The sequence below is a fragment of the Gopherus flavomarginatus genome, chromosome 5, assembly GCF_025201925.1.
Source record: "Gopherus flavomarginatus isolate rGopFla2 chromosome 5, rGopFla2.mat.asm, whole genome shotgun sequence".
Taxonomy (NCBI): domain Eukaryota; kingdom Metazoa; phylum Chordata; order Testudines; family Testudinidae; genus Gopherus; species Gopherus flavomarginatus.
In genome coordinates, this window is record NC_066621.1 from 75,935,655 (window position 1) to 75,958,096 (window position 22,442).

The 22,442-nt window shown below is 38.6% G+C and overlaps 1 protein-coding gene across 5 annotated transcripts in view; it reads left to right on the top strand.

Moving 5' to 3' along the window:
* The window catches only part of PPFIA1 (PTPRF interacting protein alpha 1), an 89,932-nt gene that overhangs the window by 61,912 nt on the left and 5,578 nt on the right, over positions 1 to 22,442 (top strand). For 3 of the 5 annotated variants that reach the window (XM_050955236.1, XM_050955231.1, XM_050955234.1), the window contains 10 exons: positions 5,857 to 5,938; positions 6,064 to 6,264; positions 9,144 to 9,206; positions 9,690 to 9,716; positions 12,476 to 12,651; positions 12,736 to 12,833; positions 14,026 to 14,201; positions 14,828 to 14,896; positions 18,977 to 19,142; positions 20,546 to 20,616. In XM_050955236.1, coding sequence (XP_050811193.1) covers positions 5,857 to 5,938; positions 6,064 to 6,264; positions 9,144 to 9,206; positions 9,690 to 9,716; positions 12,476 to 12,651; positions 12,736 to 12,833; positions 14,026 to 14,201; positions 14,828 to 14,896; positions 18,977 to 19,142; positions 20,546 to 20,604 — 1,117 coding nt within the window. In that variant the 3' untranslated portion in view covers positions 20,605 to 20,616. The remainder of the gene's footprint in view (positions 1 to 5,856; positions 5,939 to 6,063; positions 6,265 to 9,143; positions 9,207 to 9,689; positions 9,717 to 12,475; positions 12,652 to 12,735; positions 12,834 to 14,025; positions 14,202 to 14,827; positions 14,897 to 18,976; positions 19,143 to 20,545; positions 20,617 to 22,442) is intronic. The other 2 variants (XM_050955233.1, XM_050955235.1) reach the window with 2 other exon arrangements.

Here is a 22,442-nt window from a genome sequence, read left to right on the forward strand (position 1 = left end):
ATGTGTTGCTCATATCCATTCCAAACCTGCCCTCCTTCCCCACTGTCGGAGTAACTGGCAAGAAGGAACTGAGGGGTGGTTGGGTCGGGAGGGGTATATATATGGCGCCACTCCAGGGGGTGCCCAGCCGACCCACCTTGTGTTGCTAGAGTAAAAATCTTCCGACAAATATGCACACGGCGCGCACACACCTAACTGGAATGGATATGAGCAACACCTCTCGAAGAACAGTTACAAAGGTGAGTAACCGTCTTTTTTTAGAGCATTTAGAGCTAACATGGTTATGTCTCCTTGAGCTGGAGATTACACCTCCAGTTCGAAGTGTAGATGTGCTCTTTTAAGTGACATATTTTAAACAGCAGTAATTTTTTTCCTGGTTTTGGAATCTTTCCAATAAGTATTAAAGCAGAAAAATGTGTGTACCTTGTTCTGCTTTTAAAGATGTACTATATCTTGTGGTGTTCCCAAATGAACCAGGCAGCAGAGAAGTAGCAAAGTCCATGAGTGCAGAAGGCAGACGAGATCTTTCATGGTAGTAATCTGTGACTAGATGTTTAACTCGCAGAATAACATACTATTGAAAACTTGAATAGGTTGGCAGAATTATGATTTGTTTGAGTCCTTCCCACTCACCCTCTTAATAAGATACTAGTTGGCTGTCGTCATATTGTTCATTACAAAAACAAGAACATCTATTCTTTACATATCAATAGTATTATTGTTTTTAATCCACCCAACTATCATTTTCCTCTGTGTCAGAAACTAAGCTAAATTGATTTGAGGTCAATTATGGATATCTTGCTTCATCTTCAGGAAGATTAGGTAATGAATGTGCAAGAAGCAAGCACATTAGAGTTTCCCTTTTAAATGAAAATGACTCCTTTAGTGCTGAAAATATGCTCTTAAATTCAGTACCAAATAAAAGAATTGTATGGTTAATTGCCAAGAAAATTGGCAACATTTTTATTTTAAAACCTTGAATATTGGTAATATATTTTGACTGTAACGACACACAGAACTGTTGCTCCTGCAATTGCTGACACATGGAATCCCGCCTTGTGACTAAATTCTGTTCTAATGATTTCAATAGTTTATGGAGTTTTCAGATATTACCTCTACTTTCTTGAAAGGGAAATGTTAACCTAGCTCAGGGGTCAGCAACTGTCTTTCGAAATTTTGCTACCATTGCTGAAAACTATATTCAATTCAGATTATTGGGTGTTATCCATTTACTGATTTATTTTGAAAATATTCACCCACATTTGCAAGTATGTTACAAACATAATCTAACTAATCCTTCAAACAATCCCATGATGTTTATCAGGTGTTACATATCCAGTTATAATTTACAAATGACAAATCTGAGTTGGAAATTGTGGCTTTCCCAAGATCAAAATGTAGGATTTCAAAATCTCTGATTCCTAGTCCCGTACGCTCAGTGGACACATTGATGATATGTGCTTACTGATCAATGTGATGAGTTTTTCATAGTAAATTTCAAAATCTAAAGAGTATTACCAAAAAGACATAGGTTGCCATAAAAGCCTTGTTATTCTGGTGTAAATATGTAGCAAAAATGTACATTTTCTTTACTTTTACTGCCCCACAGGGCAAAGTGTAGGACTCTTAAGTCTTGTATGAGTAGGGATCTAACATATGGTTGCCAGTTGTCTGGTTTTGAACTGAAATACCTGGTCGAAAAGTGATCCTGGTGGCTGCTGTTAAAAATCCGGTCAGCGGGGCTAAAGCAGATCCCTGTCTGCCCTGACTCCACGTGGCTCCTGGAAGTGGCCAGCATTTTCCTCTGACTCCTAGGCAAATGTGTGGCCACGGGGCCTCCGCATGCTGTCCCGGCCCCAAAGCTCCCATTGGCTGCAGTTCCCAGCCAATGGGAGCTGCGGAGCCAGCGCTCAGGGTGGGGGCAGAGTGCAAAGCTGCCCGGCCACACCACCTAGAAGCTGGAGCAGGGAAATGCCAGCCACTTCTGGGGGCCGCCTGAGGTAAGCGCCACTCAAAGCCCGTACCCCAGCCCTGAGCTCCTTCCTGCACCCAAATTCCCTCCCAGAACCTGCATCCCCTGCCGCACCCTCCCCCCACTCCAGTCCTGAGCCCCTCCTTCATCCAAACTCCCTCACAGATCCTGCACCCCCGCCGCACTCTGAACCCTTGGCCCTAGCCCCCTCGTCTCTGGCCCCGCACCAGAGGCTGCACTCTCTCAGTTGGAGCCCCCCGCCCTTTATCTCAAGCCTCAGCCTGGAGATTCCCCCCCTACCCCCCTCACCCTGAATCCCTCATTTCTGGACCCACCCTGGAGTGCACACACCCAGCCCAGAGCCCTTACATTCTCCTACAACCCTACCCCAGGCCAGAGCCCCCTCTTACACACCATACCCCTCATTTCTGGTCCAAACCTGGAGCCCTCACCCCTAGCCAGAGTCCTGACCTCCTCCCACACTCCAGCCCCCTGCTGATCCCAGTGAAATTGAGCGAGTGAGGAAGGGGAGGGGAGATGGAGTGAGTGGGGGCGGGGCCTCAGGGAAGAAGCAGCGGGTGGGGCAAGTGTGTTCAGTTTTCTGCAGTCAGAAAGTTGGTAACCCTAATCTAGCATTTTTCAGATCATAGTACTATACTTTTATCAATCCATTCCAAAAGCTTGCCAATGTGCACTGAACATAGGAAGCAAAAATGTGTTAGAAATAACTAGAGAAAATCCATCGCCTCCTCAATGGGAATGATCATAAACATGAAAAGGATCATGTCAGAGCAAATTCTCAAGGGTAATTGCTCAATTTCAAAAACATGTACACAGTGAAGAGTATCTGAGTGACTCAGTAAGATTCCATACGCTGTGTAGAAAATCAACAATATTTAGGTAGCTTTTATTAAAAAGATTAAGAATTTCATACTTTCTGAAACCTAATGTAACTGTAGCAGCAGTGACTAAAAAGGTTTCTTTGTGCTTACGTTGTGTATCACTTCATGTCTGTTTTTGTTTGTTTCTGTATACACAATCTCAAACGTTTGCAACAGGCATTGTTGCCTTTTTATTTGAAGGCTCTATTAACAAACCTATGTTTAAAGAACTGAATTACAGTATTACATTATTTCATTCTGTTTGTTTCTATATTTGTGTTATGAGTTCAGTTTAATTGTAGTTTTACATTTTTCCTTCATTGTTTTATTTCCTTATTATTACCCTTTGATGTGGTAGTGCAAAATCAGGGTAAGTTTATATTTAATTTATTAGGATTGTTGTGGATGTGTGAGAAATTTGTTTGGAAACTTGCTTTGATTTTAATGATGTATTAAAAGCCTTAATTGTTCAGCAAATTAAATGTATGTTTTTACAAGAGGTGATGTTTCTATATTAGGCAGTGAAATGTTCTGCTGAAGCATTTATAGTGAAAACTTGTTAACAGTATTTAAGGCCAATGACAAAAACAAAGCCATTTATCTTACACTGCATGCTGTGAATGTTCATAATGTGAATTTCAGTACTTCATTTAAATTATAAAACTATACAACCGTACTTAATATGATCTAACAATTTTAACTCTGTTTTGGAAAGCTGTTTATTACTACTAAATTTTTCAGTGTTGCTGTGGTTGTCCATTTGCAAGGTTGACTATTGTGCTTTATCCCACTTCATGTTTTTTCTTGCTTAATGTGCATTATTTTTTATTGTGTTGCATATGTCACCTCTCCACTCTGTGAATGACACCAGTCTTGCTACCCCTTTTTAGCATCTTTACCACTGCACTGTTAATGCTTTTTCATACTCTATAAGTAACAAAATAATACAAGAGTATTGGAAATTGATTCCTTGCATAGGCAATGGAATTTTGTAATTTCATGGAAATTTATTTTGACCTCGCTCCTTAAAATTTGCAAACCCATATGCAAAATTGAGTGTAGACAGGTGATGGGTTGTGAGTTGTGGATTACGTGGCAGTAGGGAAAATAACCTGTCAGCTTTAGGTGTTCATTTTCTGGATGAGTACTTGTTTTTTGCTTTCACGGTTATTCTCAAACTTATTACTATTGTTTAGTTGGGACTTCAGTTGAGCATTAAATCTTTCCTGGACCAGTACATTCACCTACAAAAAACTATAGGCGAAACAATAAAATCAATGATCTTTCTGTTGATCACCAACAACTGGCTAATTTCTTTGATTTCTCAAAGTGTTGACACTTTGATATATATGAATAAAATATAAGGCTTTTCTGTACCCTAACCATAATTGTTACATTGCAGAGCCGTAGTTGTACTACAGTAATCTTGTGGCTGTAGCATTCTAAGACTTCCTAATTTTGACAATTCCTTAAGACTAGAATCATTCAGTATTATAGGTGTGGACGTTGTTCACTTTTGATGAACACCTATTAACTTAAATGGAAAGAGATCATGAGTATGTAGCCAAGGATTCAGTATCTTGTTGTGCATCTATATTTTTAATGGAATACTGTACCGGAGATGGAGCTGGATTAGTAAAGAAAGTTCTTGGTGACTGTAGTATTTAAAAAAATTGTGGAAATTCATTCATGAGAATAACTGGTCCATATATATAAGCTGGATGGAACAATGAGGAAGAAGAAAAAGCAAAATTGAAGCATGTTACAAAATTCATCCAATTAGCTAGCTCTAACTTTGGCTGTTTAAAAGTATACTGCCAATGCACAAAATCATGCTGTCAGTCTAAATTTATTTTTTGTTGAATTTTTCTCTTACCTTTAATTAACTATAACATACAAATACTGTTGCATGGTATAAATGCCACATAATGCAAGTTCTCATTTACCTGTTTACTTGGGTCTAATTGTGACAAAAGCAGGTTTTGACCATCTTCTTTGGGACCTCTTCAACTGCTTTTATAATGTGTACAGTAACTACATGCATACTGTAATGCAAATAGTTGGGATTGTACTGCCCATACTTTAGCCTTAGTCTTTTTTCATTGCAAGCGGGCAAATCCTGGTAGCTTAATGGACAAAACTAAACTTCAAAAGGCCTTGTATAAATTCCATCTGGTGCAGAATGCAGTTGCTTAAGATGTCTGAAATGTATTTCTTTGTTGTAGGTTTCAACAATATTTATTATAATTTCTTTAATTTAGAAGCCATTAAAGAGTCCCTGTCCAATAATATTTTAATGCTGTGTATGTATATTAAAATCCAAAAAGCCAAACATAATGTTAGTCCAAGTTCTGTTTTCAGATATGAGTGAGATTGTATAAGCTGGATTCTCCCTGCGGAGGATGAGGGGGTATAAATAAGTGGGGAAGAGAGGGTTTGGGGAGTATGTCAGATATTTTATAGAAAACCTAGTGGAACTTTTTAAATTAGTGTTTACAGAGGGTTCCTATGACAAAGCAATATGTTGTAATAGTTGTAAAGCATATTAATTCACTGAATAATAGCAAATTTGCTACATAAGCAGTAAGTGGTGTCTGTTTTAATCAGTCTCTCACCAGCATAGATTGATGGTTCTCAACCTTTTCTACCAATCCTCCTCCAAATTACATTGGAGTCCCCTCTCATTTAACAACATGGTAAATGGGCAGGGTGAACACAACCATTTGGCGCTGTTTGCAAGCCCCTGGCACAGAGCATTTTCTGGTTCCAAAAAAGAAAGACTTAGCATTTCTACCATACTGAAATTTTACACTGAATATGCCATGCCACATTTGCTATGGCCCTGTCCTCTTTTCAGGTATCTTACAGTGTCTGTAAGATTGTTAAAGGAGGAAAGCTGGATAAAGGAAATAAAATACTAGTGTTAAATAAATGAAACATAGAGTTAAATGACTATTTCAATATTACTGTCTCTTCATTTAATGACTGTTTTTGTAATTTTAGACATGAGTTGCTTGAGGAAGCTAGAAGGCAAGGTCTGCCTTTTGCACAATGGGATGGCCCTACTGTGGTGGTGTGGCTAGAGGTAAGTCATCCCATTTTAAAACATAAGGGTACCTATACACGGGAGACTTGTAGCATTTTTAGTAACTTGAAGATTTGAAGAAACATTTATTTACATATACTACTGACATATTTTCTATTTGCCAGTTATGGGTAGGGATGCCAGCATGGTATGTGGCCGCTTGCCGAGCAAATGTGAAAAGTGGTGCCATCATGTCTGCCTTGTCTGATACGGAAATACAGCGTGAAATTGGAATCAGTAATCCTCTGCACAGGTTGAAACTGAGGCTTGCCATTCAAGAGATCATGTCACTAACAAGTCCATCTGCCCCTCCTACGTCAAGAACGGTAAGAAAAAAATTAGAAGTAACTTAACTAGTGGGAGGGAAATCACTACTGAAACAACATCAAACATTTTTTCTCTGCTCTGTTAAATACAGAAATTCAGCAGACTCCAGAATTCTAATTGAAGAATATTGTGAGTGGGAAATTTGAGTTTTAAGAGAAATTTTCAGAAATGTACATTAAATTGCAAAGGGCCACATAACAGTTTAAAAAGAGGAGACTTTGTTTCCAAAAAACTCGTGTGGCATAACCATCATATTAGCTTATAATAGATCTTACTTCACTGCTAAAAACTTGAATATTGTAAAGCAGACACTATGCTACTGCAGAGTTAAGCGAAGATGTCAATTGATTTTTTGTTTAGGGAAGGATTAGCTATTTTTCATTTCAACATGACAGTCTATTTTAAATGATGGAAATATTAAGAATAGGTATAATTGTATAATTTTTTGATTAAAGACTATAACATACATATATACACCTCTACCTCGATATAACACTATCCTTGAGAACCAAAAAAGTCTTTCTGCGTTGTAGGTGAAACTGTGTTATATTGAACTTGCTTTGATCCACTGGAGTGCGCAGCCCTGTCCCCCCGGAGCACTGCTTTACAGCATTGTATCCAATTTTGTGTTATATCGTGTGGTGTTATATCGAGGTAGCGCTGTATAACTGTTGTAAATTAAAGATTTCATTTTAGAATTGGTAAAAGATCGAGTAAGTTGCTGTCAGAGAGAAATTAAGTCAGCTGAATGGGTGATAGGAATTCTGAGCAATGGCAGCATCTCAGTATAATTGATCATTAAGGCTGTGAGTCTGTCATGGAAGTAATGGATTCCAAGACTTCTGCAGCAGCTGGTGCTGGCTTAGGGGCAGTTTGGGTGTGTGGGGGAGGGCTGGGGCAGGATGGCGGAGCACTTACTTCGTGTTCGAGGGATCCTCGGCTCCCACTGGCATTGCCCTACTGCTCCTAGGCAGTGGAGGCCCTGGGCGCAGGGAGGAGCTCCATGCTGCCTGTGCCCACAGCTCCCATTAGCTGCAGTTCCCAGCCAGTGGGAGTGCAGTAGCCGGCGCTTGTGGTGGGAGCAGCATGCAGAGCTGCAGGGACGCAGAGCTGTGTAGGGAGCCCCTGCCAACCTCCCCCCTCCCCCAGCACCAGCAGGGGTCCAGCTCCTGGGCCACATGCCGCCCCCCAGAACCAGCAGGTGTCCCGGGCCACCTCTTCCAGCACCCACAGTGCCCCTGGACCGCTCCCGCCCAAGTTTTAGTCACAGGTATTTTTAGCGAAAGTTATGAACAGTTACAAATGTTTGTTTACTGCCTGTGACCTGTCCATGACTTTTACTAAAAATACCCATGATTAAAAAGTAGCCTTATTGATCATGAATTGTGAGTATTGCCATGAGAAACTGTCTGTGATTTTATGGGTTCCATGTGGACATAGTAGTACACCTGCATTTAGCCAGTGGCAGTACTGGGGCTTGTAATTGGCATGTTGCATATTCGCTCTGAATTTTGCTGGAGAACTGCCATGGTTTAAAAACATTTGAGTTACTTTGCATAATTTAAAGTATTTCTATAATTGCGTGAGACATTCCAGTAAAAGGAGAGGGTTTAATTGATATAATTGTATTCTGTCATGTACTGTTACTGAGAGGCAATGACTTCTCTTAGAGAATATTGGAAAAAATCCTAGGTAAAGGATAGTCTGATTTGTTCGCATTCCCCTTTTTATGTTGCTAGAGATATTGTGCAAAAACAAACCTTTTTTGTTGTTGTTGCTGATGCCTTGTTTGTTTAATCTCAAGTCAAAGAATTTTGACAGATCATTATGCCATAATGGGATGAGTTCATAAGCATGAGACAAAATATGTTAATACAATGTTAGTAACTTAGGAGAAAAATTCTCCAGAAAATAAATCAATATAGTTAGTTTTAAATACTATGGCTTTTAAAGTATTATGTTTTTTTATACCTTTTCCATAATGTAGCAATGTTTTGTAAAGTAGAATGTCTTTTCTATTAGGGAATGGGTTCTTTTGGTGGTACTTCCTTACTTAGTGGGCTTATGCAGATGTGGAAAAATTTCTTTCAATAATAATAAAAATTTGTCTTTGTTTATATAACCAAAATCAAATTCTCAAATTTATAATTATGCTAAATCTTACGTAGGTCTCATCCTACATTCATATCTCACCAAATGGTCTATTTACTTATATGGGAGTGTTATGGATCTTTGTCTGCATGATCATTCTGACTACTGTGTAGGGAAATATTTCTGGAAATATTTTGGGTTTGAACAGAGAGCAAGTGGCTATTGAAGAAACTGCTTTATAGGTATTGTTAATAATTTTAGCAAAATACATATGATATTTAGTAGATTAGTATCACTCCTCACTGAAAATAGTGACTAAAAAAAAGTTCAAGAATACTTTTAAATGTGCAAAATTACAAAAATGTTTAATAAAATTAAAAATGCAGTTATGTTAGAATGTTGTCCAGAATTACATCCAACACACCAAAGGATAATTTGTAGTTAAAAACAAATAACTTATAAAAGAGACATTGTTAAAATGAATATTTTAGAATGTTGTTCACCATTCCAGTTCTTGTCATAGTTGATTTGTTAATCACATCAATGTAAACTATTTAACACATGTTGTAATTATTTAATAATCTTTGAAGGGAAATGTCCCATGTCAGTGCACCTTTATTCTACATTATCATTTTAAGTAAATTTGTTCTTCAGACTTTAGAAACCATTGCTTTTGCCCATGCCTGCTCCTTATATTTACCTATTGCTTATATATTCTGCAACCTTTCCTCTTTGTTACTGCTTTCCTTTCATTGGATGTGATTGGTTCACTGTGGGGTCATATTAGACCACGGGAAATGTCTGGGTAACACATGAAGAAATGGAAAATCTTACAGCCACGCCACAAACGGTTAGTTACAGCGCTGCCACTTCTGTTCCTTATAGTGCTTTTTCCACTTTTTGATTGCTTGAATCATGTGCCTTTTAGTCTTTCAAAAGAATGAAAGTATTAAAAAAGCTCAAGTATTTGGATTATGGCTTCCTTTAGTTACTAACCCTATATGAAACTATAATTCACATTTTACTTTTTTTTCCCCCTTGGGGATAAAAAAAATCAACAAGGATTCTTACTGAAGGCAGACTAACTGTGTTGTGTGTACAGTTTATTTGCGCACAAATTTCTTCTTTACAGAAAACCCAGTTGGTACAAACATTTTCCTACTTCTATTAAATTTTATATTGTTTTTAAATGCATGTTGCTAGCATTCTTTAGATTTTTAGCATACCATAAAGATACTGCATCTGCTCTACATCTTTAACTTTGCTCTTAATACTAAACTTATAAATACTAACATTTGTGTGTTCTTTTGCTTTTCTAACCACATAACATCAGGAAGATGAGGAGGGAAGCTGGGCTCAGGTTGGAGATTTTGTGTAATCTATTATACAGTATATGTAAAGCAACACTGTGCAATTAAAGCATGAATTATAATCTTTGTTTTTCTCTGAGAATGTTTTGATGATCTAAATTTGTCGATATTATTACTAACCTTATAAACTGGCAGTGTGATTCTCAGACTGTATTTTTTAGTTCAGTCAATTTAAAATTTTCTGACGCATCATGAACAAATTTTGAAAAAAAACCCAACCACATTTTGTTTAGAAGTTAAATGTCATAATACAGTGAGCACCGCACAAAGTCTATAAATAAAAATATATTGTTTTTCTTTCCTCTTAATTTCCAAGGCTATTTAACGTAAGAGGAATATTCAAAAGTTCTGCTTATTGTTTGTTACTTAAACTATTTGTCTTCTGTGACATTATAACAAACTAATGTGAAAACTGTTCTCTCTCAAACTGTGGTCTATGACTTTGTGGATTGAACAGCAGAACAGGTCAAATGGTTAGAGAATTGATTTAATACAAAATAACTCCTTATTGCATCTAAAGCCTAGAATGCTATGGAGATGCTGGCTCTGTGTCAGGCCAGTGGTTCAAGGAAAATACCTGCCTGTTATGGAAGACGCTAATACAGTCTCACCGTTACCATGATCACTGGCCAACTTCTATTATCATAGAGATGCTATGTCCAGGCACAGTGTGATTTTTGTGTCACCAGTATAGTCCTGCTTGCACAGTTGTTCTGTCTTAGATCTGTAGTAAATCCCATTTGTATCCTCAACTAATGAGATGGAGTCTGTCCAGGGAGAGAGAGAGAGAATATGTGTGTGTGTGTGTGTGTGAGAGAGAGAGAGAGAATATAATATAGAAAAACGATAAAAAGTAAAATAACTGAGGAGGGCTTCTTTAACCCAATATCTTTGGACTGTACAACTTCTTGTTTACTCCCTGGCCTCCAGCACAGTCCTGTTATGGAAAGTATAATTTCTTCTTCGTGTGCTTGCTCATGTCAATTCTATGCTAGGTGTGCACATGCACCATGTGCATAGTTGCTGGAGATTTTTCCCGTAGTGGTATCCGTAGGGCTGGCCCTAGTGCCCTCTAGAGTCCCACCCACATACACTGGTATAAGGGGCACTGCCAGATCTGCACCCTCTCAGTTCCTTCTTCCTGCCAGTAACGGTTGCTTGGAACAATCTTCTTGCTCTCGCAGGGCTTCCCTAACAGAGATCAAACAGAACATTTTTCTGCCTGTCTTCTTTCTGAAGCCTCACAGCATTGCTCAGGAACAGAGACTACACACATTAGACGTTACGCCAGCCCTGGCCTATATCGAAAGGACTAAGCCCTTCCCCAAGTCTACGCAGAAAAGACTGAGTGTCATCCCAAAGAATCTCATCCTGGCTAACCACCTGCATCCGGGCTTCCCACGAGCAGGCGAAGATTCTGCCTCCAGCTGTCGTGACAGTTCATTCCACAAGAGCCTAGGCTTCATCAGCAGAATTACTCATGCAGTTACCAGTCTAGGACATCTGCAAGGCCGTGACGTGGTCGTCGGTTCCTACCTTTTTGTCCCACTATGCCATCACCCAACAGGCCTGTCGCGATTCCAGTTTCAGGAGAGCAGTGTTGCAGTCGGCATGACTGTAAATTCCAAGCCCACCTCTGGGGATACTGTTTGTGAGTCACCTAGCATGGAATTGACATAAGCAAGCACTCAAAGAAGAAGAAAACTATTATTAATCTTCTGTACCTGTGTTTCTTTGAGATGTGGTGTTCATGTCCATTCCATGATCTGCCCTCCTTACCCCTCTATCAGAGTTACTGGTGAGAAGAAACTGAGAGAGTACGAAGCCAGTAGCACCCCTTATGCCCGTGTCTGTGCGCAGGGCTCCAAGAGATGCTAGGGCTGGCCTTATGGCTACCAGAAAGGGAAAAAACTCCAGCAACTGTGCACATGGTATGCGCACCCTTAGCATGGAATTGACATGAGCAACACATCTCGAAGAATGATAGTTAAGCAAAGTTAGTAGTCATTTTATTAAAACCCCTTTAAACTACTTTTCCAGCTAGTTCATTGGCAGAGTAACTGTAATTCAAGCTCAGAGCTTAATGGGAGTCAGACCCTAACTGCGCTTTGAAAATCTCCCCAAGATCTTGTAATTCAAAGACAAGGAGCCTTCAAAATAGGGAATAGCAGTTACAGCTGTGAGCCCAGAAAAAGATGTTCAGTGTTTTGGGTTTTTTTTCTTCACTAGTATCAGTTCCCCAAAACTCCTGTTAATATTCAGAAGTCTGCAGTGAATTTGGCTGTCTGAATAGGGGGAGTGCAGGAAAATAAAATACCCTATACCACTTGAGAAAAAAAATTCAGTTTTTTTTCATGAGACATGGTGGGTTCAATATCTCATCTGTTATGTTGTTATGGTGTCAAACTGATGTTCTTGAAGGGGTCTGAATTTGAGGAACATGCAAAAAGTCATCAAAATTTGATCCAAAAATTAATGGAAATTTTACTTTATTCTGAATGTTTTTATATTCCCTTTTTTTAATAAGCATCCTTTTCCAGTGAAAAGATTAAATGTAAAGTGGCAAACTTCAACTCAACACTTTCATAGTGTATTTTTTCAAACTAAAAAGTACCGGTTAAAAAATGGCAGGCAAGGCAACTTTTAAAAATACTATATACTACTGTGAAGTTTAGGGAAAGACATTTAGTGTTTCTTTGCTTTTGATTTGAGTAAATCACACTTAATTCTTATTTTTTTTAAAAAACAGACTCTAGCGTACGGCGATATGAACCATGAGTGGATTGGCAATGAGTGGCTCCCCAGTTTGGGGCTCCCTCAATACCGCAGCTACTTTATGGAATGTCTTGTTGATGCTAGAATGCTAGATCACTTGACTAAGAAAGATCTCCGAGGACAACTTAAAATGGTTGACAGTTTTCACAGGTAAAAAGACTTAAAGCAGTCTTCATTGTACTCTTGATTAACTGTTCTAGCTTATCCCTAAATACAGTTTTCTTTTCCCAACAGAAACAGTTTCCAGTGTGGTATTATGTGTTTGCGAAAATTAAATTATGACCGAAAAGAACTTGAAAGAAGAAGAGAAGAAAGCCAGAATGAAATAAAAGGTTAACTATTACTGTCTTGGCTTCACTTTAGATTTTAAACTCTTCCCAGTAAGATGCCTCAATATTGCATTACTTTAAAATTAAGTCAGTTACTTTAAATTGGAAGGATTATTTCATGGTGTCATAGAAGTGCCATACGGAAGCGACGTATTAGTAGAGCCCTGTGTAGTCTACAATTCTGTAGCTACAGAATATTTCATAGAACCCACTGTAGAACAATTGCGCAGTGAAATGAGCTTTCATTTAATTTTGTTTCTAACCCTTATTGTTCTGAAGAAAATTTTCCAAGTGTGAGCTAAAGAAACTGTTTTATTTAAGAAGACGTCTCTGAGATGACAGTTGTCCCCATTTTTTCAGTAACTCTGAAGCCTTTTTATCTGATTCGTTTGCAAATATTAACCATTTTGTTACTGTGGTGGTGGTGTTGGTGGTTTAATGAAAAACATCCAGTTAATTTGTGAATACTGAAGAGGGGATGGAGGTAGTGGGGAAGCAGAAGTAGGAATTCAAGCCCGCACCTTACCTCCTGCAATCCCAAGGAAGAAGAAGGATCAAATGGTGTAGTAACCTGCAGGGAAAATCACTCTGTTTTTAAAGAACTGAAATAACTTATCAATATAGAATTGCCCCAGCTCTCCAAGGATAGGAATGTCTAACCGTTAAAGGTGTTTGTGGGATGGAAAGAGCTTTTCCACCTACATAGTGCCAGGCTAAAGGTGCAGTCCATGCAGTCTGAGAAGCACAAGGACTACTCCATCCATACTTCCTCACAGGCAGGGAGGAGGGTAGGCTATATCCCCCCACTTCTCCACACCCACCCATAAAGCAGGACAGCGTAAACGGCAGTAAACGAAGAGCTGTGGCAATGAGCACTGTCTTCTTTTGCACTCTGGAGCACAGGAAGGAATTCTATGTTGTCAATATAAACATTTGCTGCATATTGAAGATTTAGAGACCACATAAAATGAATTGACTATCAAATTAAATAACCCAAATATTTGATACTTATTTCAAGCAGATTTCTCCCTCTGAACTCTCCCGGAGACTGGTTGGCTCCACATCACTCCTTGCTGTGGCCTAAGCCTAACTGACGCAACTGAACCCTATGCCAATGTAATATAGAGGAAACAGGTTATTTGTATAGACATTTTGTTATGCAGTTTTATATAGCATATTTGTTTTTCTTCTTTAGATGTTCTTGTATGGAGCAATGACAGAATGATTCGCTGGGTACTGTCAATCGGTCTTAAAGAATATGCAAATAACCTTATAGAAAGTGGAGTTCATGGTGCACTTGTGGCCTTAGAGGAAACTTTTGATTTCAGTGCATTAGCTCTGTTATTACAAATACCTACTCAGAACACACAGGTAATAACTGTAATAACTTCATGTCTTCTGATTTTTTTTTTTCCATAGCCATTTTAATCATATTGTCATACAATCTAATTTTATGTAAGCAAGTAATCATTTTAGTCAACTGTAGAAATTTTAAAAATTGAATGTTATCTATAGTGTGTCTTCTACCATAAACTTGGAAACATATTGCAATAAAACTTAGAAATTATGGAAAATTTTATCATGTGTTCTAATTAATTTTTGTGTTTAAACAGCTTTGTTTTCTCACAGCACATCTTCTCCTATAAATTGGCCTATCCTTTATTATCACTTATTTGTCTCTTGTAATACCCAGTATGCTAGGTGCTCTGTAAATATGAAGAAAAAGGATTTTTTTCACTGTGAAGTCATTAATTTTGCATCTGATATCATGAATTTTCATGACACTGATATAAGATTATGACTGCACTGAAATCCCCGCTTAAATGTGTAATTGCAACTTAGCAAGTACTAAATTAATACTATATTACTGTGATAATAGTGTTACTATATATTCATTTTGTAATGTGTACATAGAAATAGTGTTTTAAATGTACTATAGATGCTTGTGGTTTCTTGGCCTTTCAAGACTCACTTTAATGCCTTTATTTTTAATTTAGGCTCGTGCTGTTTTGGAGAGAGAATTTAATAACCTTCTTGTTATGGGCACTGACAGGAGATTTGATGAAGTGAGTTTTGATTTATTGGTCTCTTTTAATTTGCATTAAGAAGAAGCCTGATCTCTGATCAACCTATTATTAAAATGAAGGCATTTGGATTGGATAGTCTCTTTAAACTATTACTATACAGAGAATGGTTTTTAAAAAGTGGAAGTCTTAACTTGAATTTTCTTTTCTTTTTGAGTTACTGTATGTATTTTGTGTATATTTGGCTCACATTTAGACAGAATTATTCAGAACTTCAAAGTGTGAGGTGCTCAGAAAATTTGTGTTGCCTGTAACTTTAACCATAGTTAGTGCTACAGAGTGCCCTTTTGTCTGAATCCATCTCTCTTCCTAAAATATTAAGTGAGTGGGGGGCTACTGACACTCACTTAATAAGGCCTAGTATATATAGGTGTGTGTAAGCATGTAGCTCCGCCAATGTACCTAGCCTTAATCTGCAGCACTCCTTCTGTTCTAATTCTGGGTCTCTCTTGAGCACACTACAAGTAGGCCGTTGGCTTTATAACTTTTAAAATGTAAACCAAGATAAAATTACCAAATTCTCATATACTTTGTATCCTTATCCAATTTATGATCTGAATGCATTTTTAAAGCAAGAACATCTTAGTTCTTAAGCAATGTAGGTGAAAATAGTGTGTTTATCGTTGCTACTCACTACTCAAGTGGGTTAGAATCTTACTGTATCATGATGCTGTAGTTTTTTGTATTCGCACGTGATGTTTAGTGCAGCACCTGTATTTTCAGGTGCTTATAAAACATGGACATGGAGTAGATGGTCACAGTTGTTAAATGAAAAATTAGAAGTGATACTGTAATATTAAGGAAGCTGAAGAAAATAAAAACAGTAGTGATAAGATGAAGAATAAAACTTAAATTTTCTTTCAAGTGGCACCAGTGGTGGATTAAATATTCAAGAGCATGTGTTCATTTGAACTTCTATGCTGCTGATGTAGCCAGATGTGCAGTGCAAAGTGTATCATAGACGTACTGCAGATTTGTTACCTGCTGAGGTGAAGAAAGAACAAGCGTGCTTTTATGATGGAACTTACTGTCCCATGACAGAACTTATAAAGTGGTTTTATGAACATTTAAAACATCTCTGAGGAAGTGGATTTCCCCAGCCCATATGTAACAATGTTTATTTAGCACTCTTATCAAGAGAAATAGGATGTTGTTCTGATGACTTTCAATGCAGAGATGCACGATAATCATCAGAATGCCCTTCAGAGGCCATGCATAACCTCAGAGGTAGAAGGAAAAAATTACTTGCTTCAGTGAGAGAGCTAGTCCCAGGAAAGCTACATCTATTATTGCTCACTTTGGTTTTTAGTATTCTTTTCTAGTGCGGTTTTTAGCAAGTGGGACCCATTTGATTTTCATCTAAATAGTTGAGTATCAGTCTGTGTTACATGGGGGGAGGGATAACTCAGTGGTTTGAGCATTGGCCTACTAAACCCAAGGTTGCGAGTTCAGTCCTTGAGGGGGCCACTTAGGGATCTGGGGCAAAATCAATACTTGGTCCTGCTGGTGAAGGCAGGGGGCTGGACTCAATGACCTTTCAGTGTCCCTTCTAGTTCTATGAGATAGGTATATCTCCATATATTATGAGCTGCTTTTTTCCACAGCACAGCATTTTGGGTACCTTAATTGCCATTTTTTTTTACTGGAGTGGATAGTGGGAGTGGGTGAAGTTGGAACTATCTGCTTTTACAAAGAACAATTTAAAGCAGAACTTTCTTCTTCTGAAGGCTGCACCCCATTCCACTCCTTTTCACAAGTCCACCCAATCAGCTGTTGTTTGTTTTTCCCCTTCTTTTAGTGCCCAGTTATCAATATAGATTGGATCTTTTTTCCCAAGAAATGTGTTTAAACTGTTCCCTTTTCAGTTAGCAAGTGCATTTAAGCATGGCTTGCAGCCAATGCTATAAGGCAGTGTTTTTGTGAGATCTCTTATGTAGGATAGTATCTATTCCATACGTTGGATATGAGACTAATGGAAAGCCTCCCAAGTGTTGCAGTAGTGGTAATGACAGTTCAATAAGTGGCACTTACTCTGTTTCAGTACTTAACTGATGCCTCCACATAGTGCTAGGAGGATTGGCGCTTGAGGTGCCCATTTTCCAGAAGAGAGTTAAAACCTAGAATCTTTCCGTTTGCAGTTATTAAAGATTATATGGTACTTTTTGAAAGCAGTGAGATTTAAACCCTAATTTCCCAGCCAAATTCAAACTTGCATAGTAATATATTGTATATTATTTGTGCAGAATGTACTACCAGAGACAGCTGTATGTCACTAATAGCCCAGTGATCTTTTTTTAATCTTTCAAGCAGGCTGGGATCATTCATAGTGAAAGCTTCATGTAAATATTTATTTCTTAGAAGACAAATTTAAAGTAAATTCCAAATGACATATTAGGAAATTGAAGAATTCATTTTTTGAGATTTTTTGTGGTGCAACTCTAAAGCTTTGTACATGTAGCTGCATGGCACAGCCAAAACCAGACTGCGTCCACGCTGTGATGTGTAGCTACATGTCTGTGAAAGGCTGTGGCAGAGGGCAGACAGAAGGGCTTTCCCCCTTGCCTCTCCGCTGCTAGAGCCTTTCCCTGTTGCGGGGAAAGGTTCCAGAAATGGGGAGCTTCTGGAGTCTTTTCTGTGGCAAAGAAAGACGGCCATGGGAGGCTGCAGGAAAAAGATAAGCCTTTCCCATCTGCCTCCTCCTGCCAGAGCCGTCTCCTGAATGAGGGAATCTCTTCCTGCAGAGGGCAAAGGCTCGCACAGCAGGACACTACAATATTAAAAATAGCAGTGTAGGTGGGAAGGTTTGGCTTAGGTGAGTAGAAAGCATGTAGGGTATGAACACCCTTCAGGCACGTCTTTACTCTGGTTGCCTAAGCTATGCCACACCAATTACACTACTGTTTATACTTGTGCTGGGCGGGCTATGCAGATATGTACTGTACATACCATCGAAAGACGTCTGTAATGTAGATATATTTAAGAATTGGAAGAGGTATTTACGGTGGCTGTAAGACACCCTTGTGCTCTCTGGAGCAGCACTGGATGTGGGTCCCTACCATAATTTAGACAACACAAGGAGCGAGAGGGTGTCTGTCTCATTTTCCTCCCCAAGCTGCACTACAGGCTGCAGCACTGCCTAGTTGGAATCTCTGCCTTGCTTTGTGTTGCGGCCCTACCTGACATGCCTTCTACCTTCAGCTTACCCTCTAAACTACAGCTTGCAAGAAGGGTCATTGGAAAGCACCTTTACCGCTGTCTTCCATGGTGACTGCACCAGAAAATCTTCCCACAATATAAAAAGGAGCTTTTAGGGCACTTTTATGCCACTCCAGCCTTTTTATGCAGCACAAGGGCCAGAGCAAATTATGGGGGGTCTTGCACATAAACTTACAAGATATTTTTTCTACTGGATATTGTATCTCACGGGCAGGGCACCAGCTGTCTTAGTTAGTAGGTCCAGTGTCATTCTTGTGAATTAAAAAACATAATTTTTTAAGCTGTACATGCACTACTAGGGAGTCGGGGGGAGGGGAAGAAATAGTTCAATTTGAGGATGCACTCCGTTCCACATAGCTCTGTTAAAAGGTTTCAAATCACTTAAAAATGGAACAATGCATAAGTTAGGGAGGTACTGTAGTACTATTGTGGTTTTGTACTGTTTATCGTTCACTAATCAGTCCTTTCCTCTAATCTTTTGTGCCCTACTGCTATATTTCAATATAGATATTCCAGCAAAAGTGGAATTTAAGAGGCCAAAGGGTTTATTTAAAGTAATTTATACCTGGTGGTTAATGTTCCCGATATGCGTTCTCTTGTCTTGTCTTCTCTTATAACCTTTCCGTTTACTTCTCACTACTAGATTGTATGGCATTTGTAAATTATTGTAAATCCTAAATATACATTAATATACAGTTAAATTAAAGATAGGCAGCCAGATCTTTTTTTTCCAAGAAATACTAAGCACCTTGACTCATATAGGTGCTTGGAGTTGTGAGGAAAGATATTCATTATGGTAAATAATCCTGTTTTTAGAATTGCTAATAATGCTGATCAATCTGACAGGATGATGATAAAAGCTTTAGACGAGCACCTTCATGGAGAAAGAAGTTTAGACCAAAGGACATAAGAGGCTTAGCTGCTGGATCTGCAGAGACTCTTCCTGCAAACTTCAGAGTTACCTCCTCAATGTCTTCACCTTCTATGCAGCCAAAGAAGATGCAAATTGATGGTACAAAAACTACTTTGCTATTTTTAAGCATGAACTTTTTTGCTTGAGGTTGTAAGTGAGTTAAGTAGCCAGAATCTTTTAATCTGCATAAAAGCATCTGCCTTGTGCATGTTTATTTGTGTAAAACTTTTTATTTCAAATATAGATTTATTTTTGTAGTAACTTGTGTGAGCTTTCTAGCAGATATATAGTTCCTTTTTTCTCTAGGAAAAGACTAGAAGGTCTTTTTATCTAGGATATACTTTTTCCGTATCTCTGAATATGGAAATAAGATGACATTCCACTAACTATTTTACTGATATTTTTCTTAACTTGTGAAAAGGGGGCAATAGCTGTACATTTCTAATTAGTATTGATAAGAGCACAAGTAAAGCCTAGATGTGAGGCAGTGCAGTAATGTCCATTGATAAGAATTACTGGAAAACAATAATAAGAGTAGGAAATTTCATCTAAAAAAAAATAGCAGAAAATCTTTGAGGCTATTTTTATACAGCATAATGTAGTAGTAAAAGGCATCGTTTTCTTATTGCTTCATAAATCAGTCAACTATTGAATGTATTTGTAAGATAAATTAAGTTACAGTACAGTTTTCCCACCGGTGTGGACTTTATTAAGAGCCATGTGTATGTACTTGAGAGCAGAATTTGACGAGATATAAAAAGATAATCATATCTACATTACAAATATAATTTTTGGTAGCAGATGAGTAAGCTTTCTCTTTAATTTTTGGTTTCACAAAGCACAGATAAAAATCAGTGCTTGCCAAATGGAAAATTTTATTGGTGACGGAATGTACCAGGCAATTACAATTTGAGAACTTCTTTTGGTCAAATTTAGACCAAAGGTCCTTGATAGTATGCCTGTTTTGTTAAATACATGAAGTTTAAGAAGAACCCCTGTATATTACACATAAATATTAAGAATGTTAGTGGAATACTTAACATTTTAAATATTATTCTCACTAGTGTAAAATATCCAGTCCAGAAGTTCTTTGCACCATATAATGTTTAACTTGATTTAAATATAAAATATTAAACATTCGCATTCTAAAAATTCAAGTTTTCTTCTGTGCAGTCAAAAACTGAGAGAAATCTTGTAAAGAAGAATATTAATAGTTGTACTTCTAGACATGATGATTCACTTCTGCCATTTGCAGTGCCCTAGCTTGCATGGGTATTGTTTTATTAGGATTTTTTTGTCAAGCTAAGCATTGAAACTGAAACTAGTAAATAGACGAACTTAAGGTTATTTTAAATTCTGCTTTTCGAATTTATTGTAACCTTAGTTGAGCATATACAGTAGTTGTAATCACATTGCTGTGTGATTTTTATTTTATTTTTTTTTTTTGAAGACTAACTGCATGCTGTGTTCTGCATGTCTTCCTTCTATGATTGTTGAAACAGGCAATGTATCAGGATCACAAAGGCTGGATTCCACTACAGTAAGGACGTACTCCTGTTAAAGGCGTCTGTTGGTGAGTGAAAAGGATAGATATAGCAGTAAAATAGGCCCCTTTGTAGAATATAAATTTTAAAGTTTAAACCAATTCCAAAAACTATTAATATCTAAATGTGTGTAAAAAAAAAAAAACAAAAAAACCAAAAAAAAACAAACCACCAGTCGGTTTAAAATATAAATACTATATTGAGAATTTTAAGGTGGTTCCTTATAGCTAAGGCTGTCAACCTTTGCATAATATAATCCTAATTTTAAAGTTAATTTGAAACGGAAAATAATTGGTCTTTTTTCTTTTTTGTTCTTTAATGATATATTTTCAAAAAGGCATGAAAGGATTTTTCTGCAGAAAGTGTTGGATTTTTGGTCATCTTTACGTTAGGAATTCAGGCCTTATCTATTTTGATTTTCCTCAAGGACTTCACAGAGTCAGCTGGTAGTCTTAGCTGGATTATGACATCTCAAACAATGCGAAAGTGAAATCTAATTTGAGAGGGGGAAGTAAATAGTTTTCATTCACAGTGGGCAGAGTACTGTTGCTCTAGTTTCAGGGAAAATAGAGGTAATGGGAAAATTTAAGTAAGAGTATGTCTACGCTACCCACCGGATCAGCGAGCAGCAATTGATCCAGTGGGGATCGATTTATCGCATCTAATCTAGATGCGATAAATCGACACCCACCCCCTGAGCCCTCTCCCGTCAACTCCTGTACCGCGAGAGGCGCAGGTAGAGTCAAGAAGGGAGTGGCAGCAGTCGACTTCAGCTACATTATTCCCCCTGCCCCCCACTGTAGACCAGGGCTAAGTATGTTTGGGGACCCAAACTAGTGGGATGGGGATAATTGGAGGAGCAAGAGAGGGTGGAGAGGGAATAGCTTGGTCTCTCAGTGCACTCCCTCAGGTGTGAAGCCTGTTGCCTTCATCTGTTCTTGGGTGGAATCCCACAAATCTCCCACTCTTAGACCTGGCCCAGGGCTACAGCACTCTTGTACCACCCACAATTGCTCAGCATGTCTAACTAGGTTTGGCTACCTGTGGTGGTTCTTCAAGGAGTATCCTTTTTGGAACTTCGCATTAGGTGATTGTGAGCCCCTGTGCTTGTAATCTGAGATTTGTAGTAGCAGTGCCTGGTTGGGTCACACATGCGCTTTCCCTGTCTTGCGCCACCTCAGGCGGTCACCTAGAGCTGTGCAGCCAACCCCTCCTCAGATCCTCCTCTGCTGCCCTCAGCTTGAGATGGAGCACTTAGTAGTGCCTCTCTACTTAAGGATAGTTAGTGTAATTTAGTTAAGTTTGTTGTTAGCTAGCTTTATAGTTACTTCTCCTTCACTGTTTGTTTTCTTCTTTTCTAAAAACAAAAACAAAACTTTTTTCTCTTATATAGGAAATTAAGTTTCAGTTATTAGATATCCTTTGAGAATAGCTTAGGTTACTCCATATTTTCATATTTTCCCATCCATTCAAAGCAGGGCCGGCTCCAGGCACCAGCTCAGCAAGCAGGTGCTTGGGGTAGCCAAGGGGAAGGGGCAGCAAGTCGGGCTCTGCAGCAGCATTTCGGCGGCAGGTCCCTCGGTCCTTCTCGGGGAAAGGACCTGTCGCCGAATTGCCACTGAAGAAGAAAGCAGCGCGGTGGAGCTGCCGCCAATTGTAGCTCTCCCCGCCCCCCCCCCCCCCCCCCCCCGGCTTGGGGCGGTAAAAGCCCTGGAGTTGGCCCTAATTCAGAGACTGACCCCATTCCACCCAGCCTGGCAGATCATCACGTCAGGGAGGGGATTCTACTCACATTATTTTCTAACCCCCAAAAAATCTGGAGGATGGAGGTCTATTCTAGATTTAAGAAGACTCA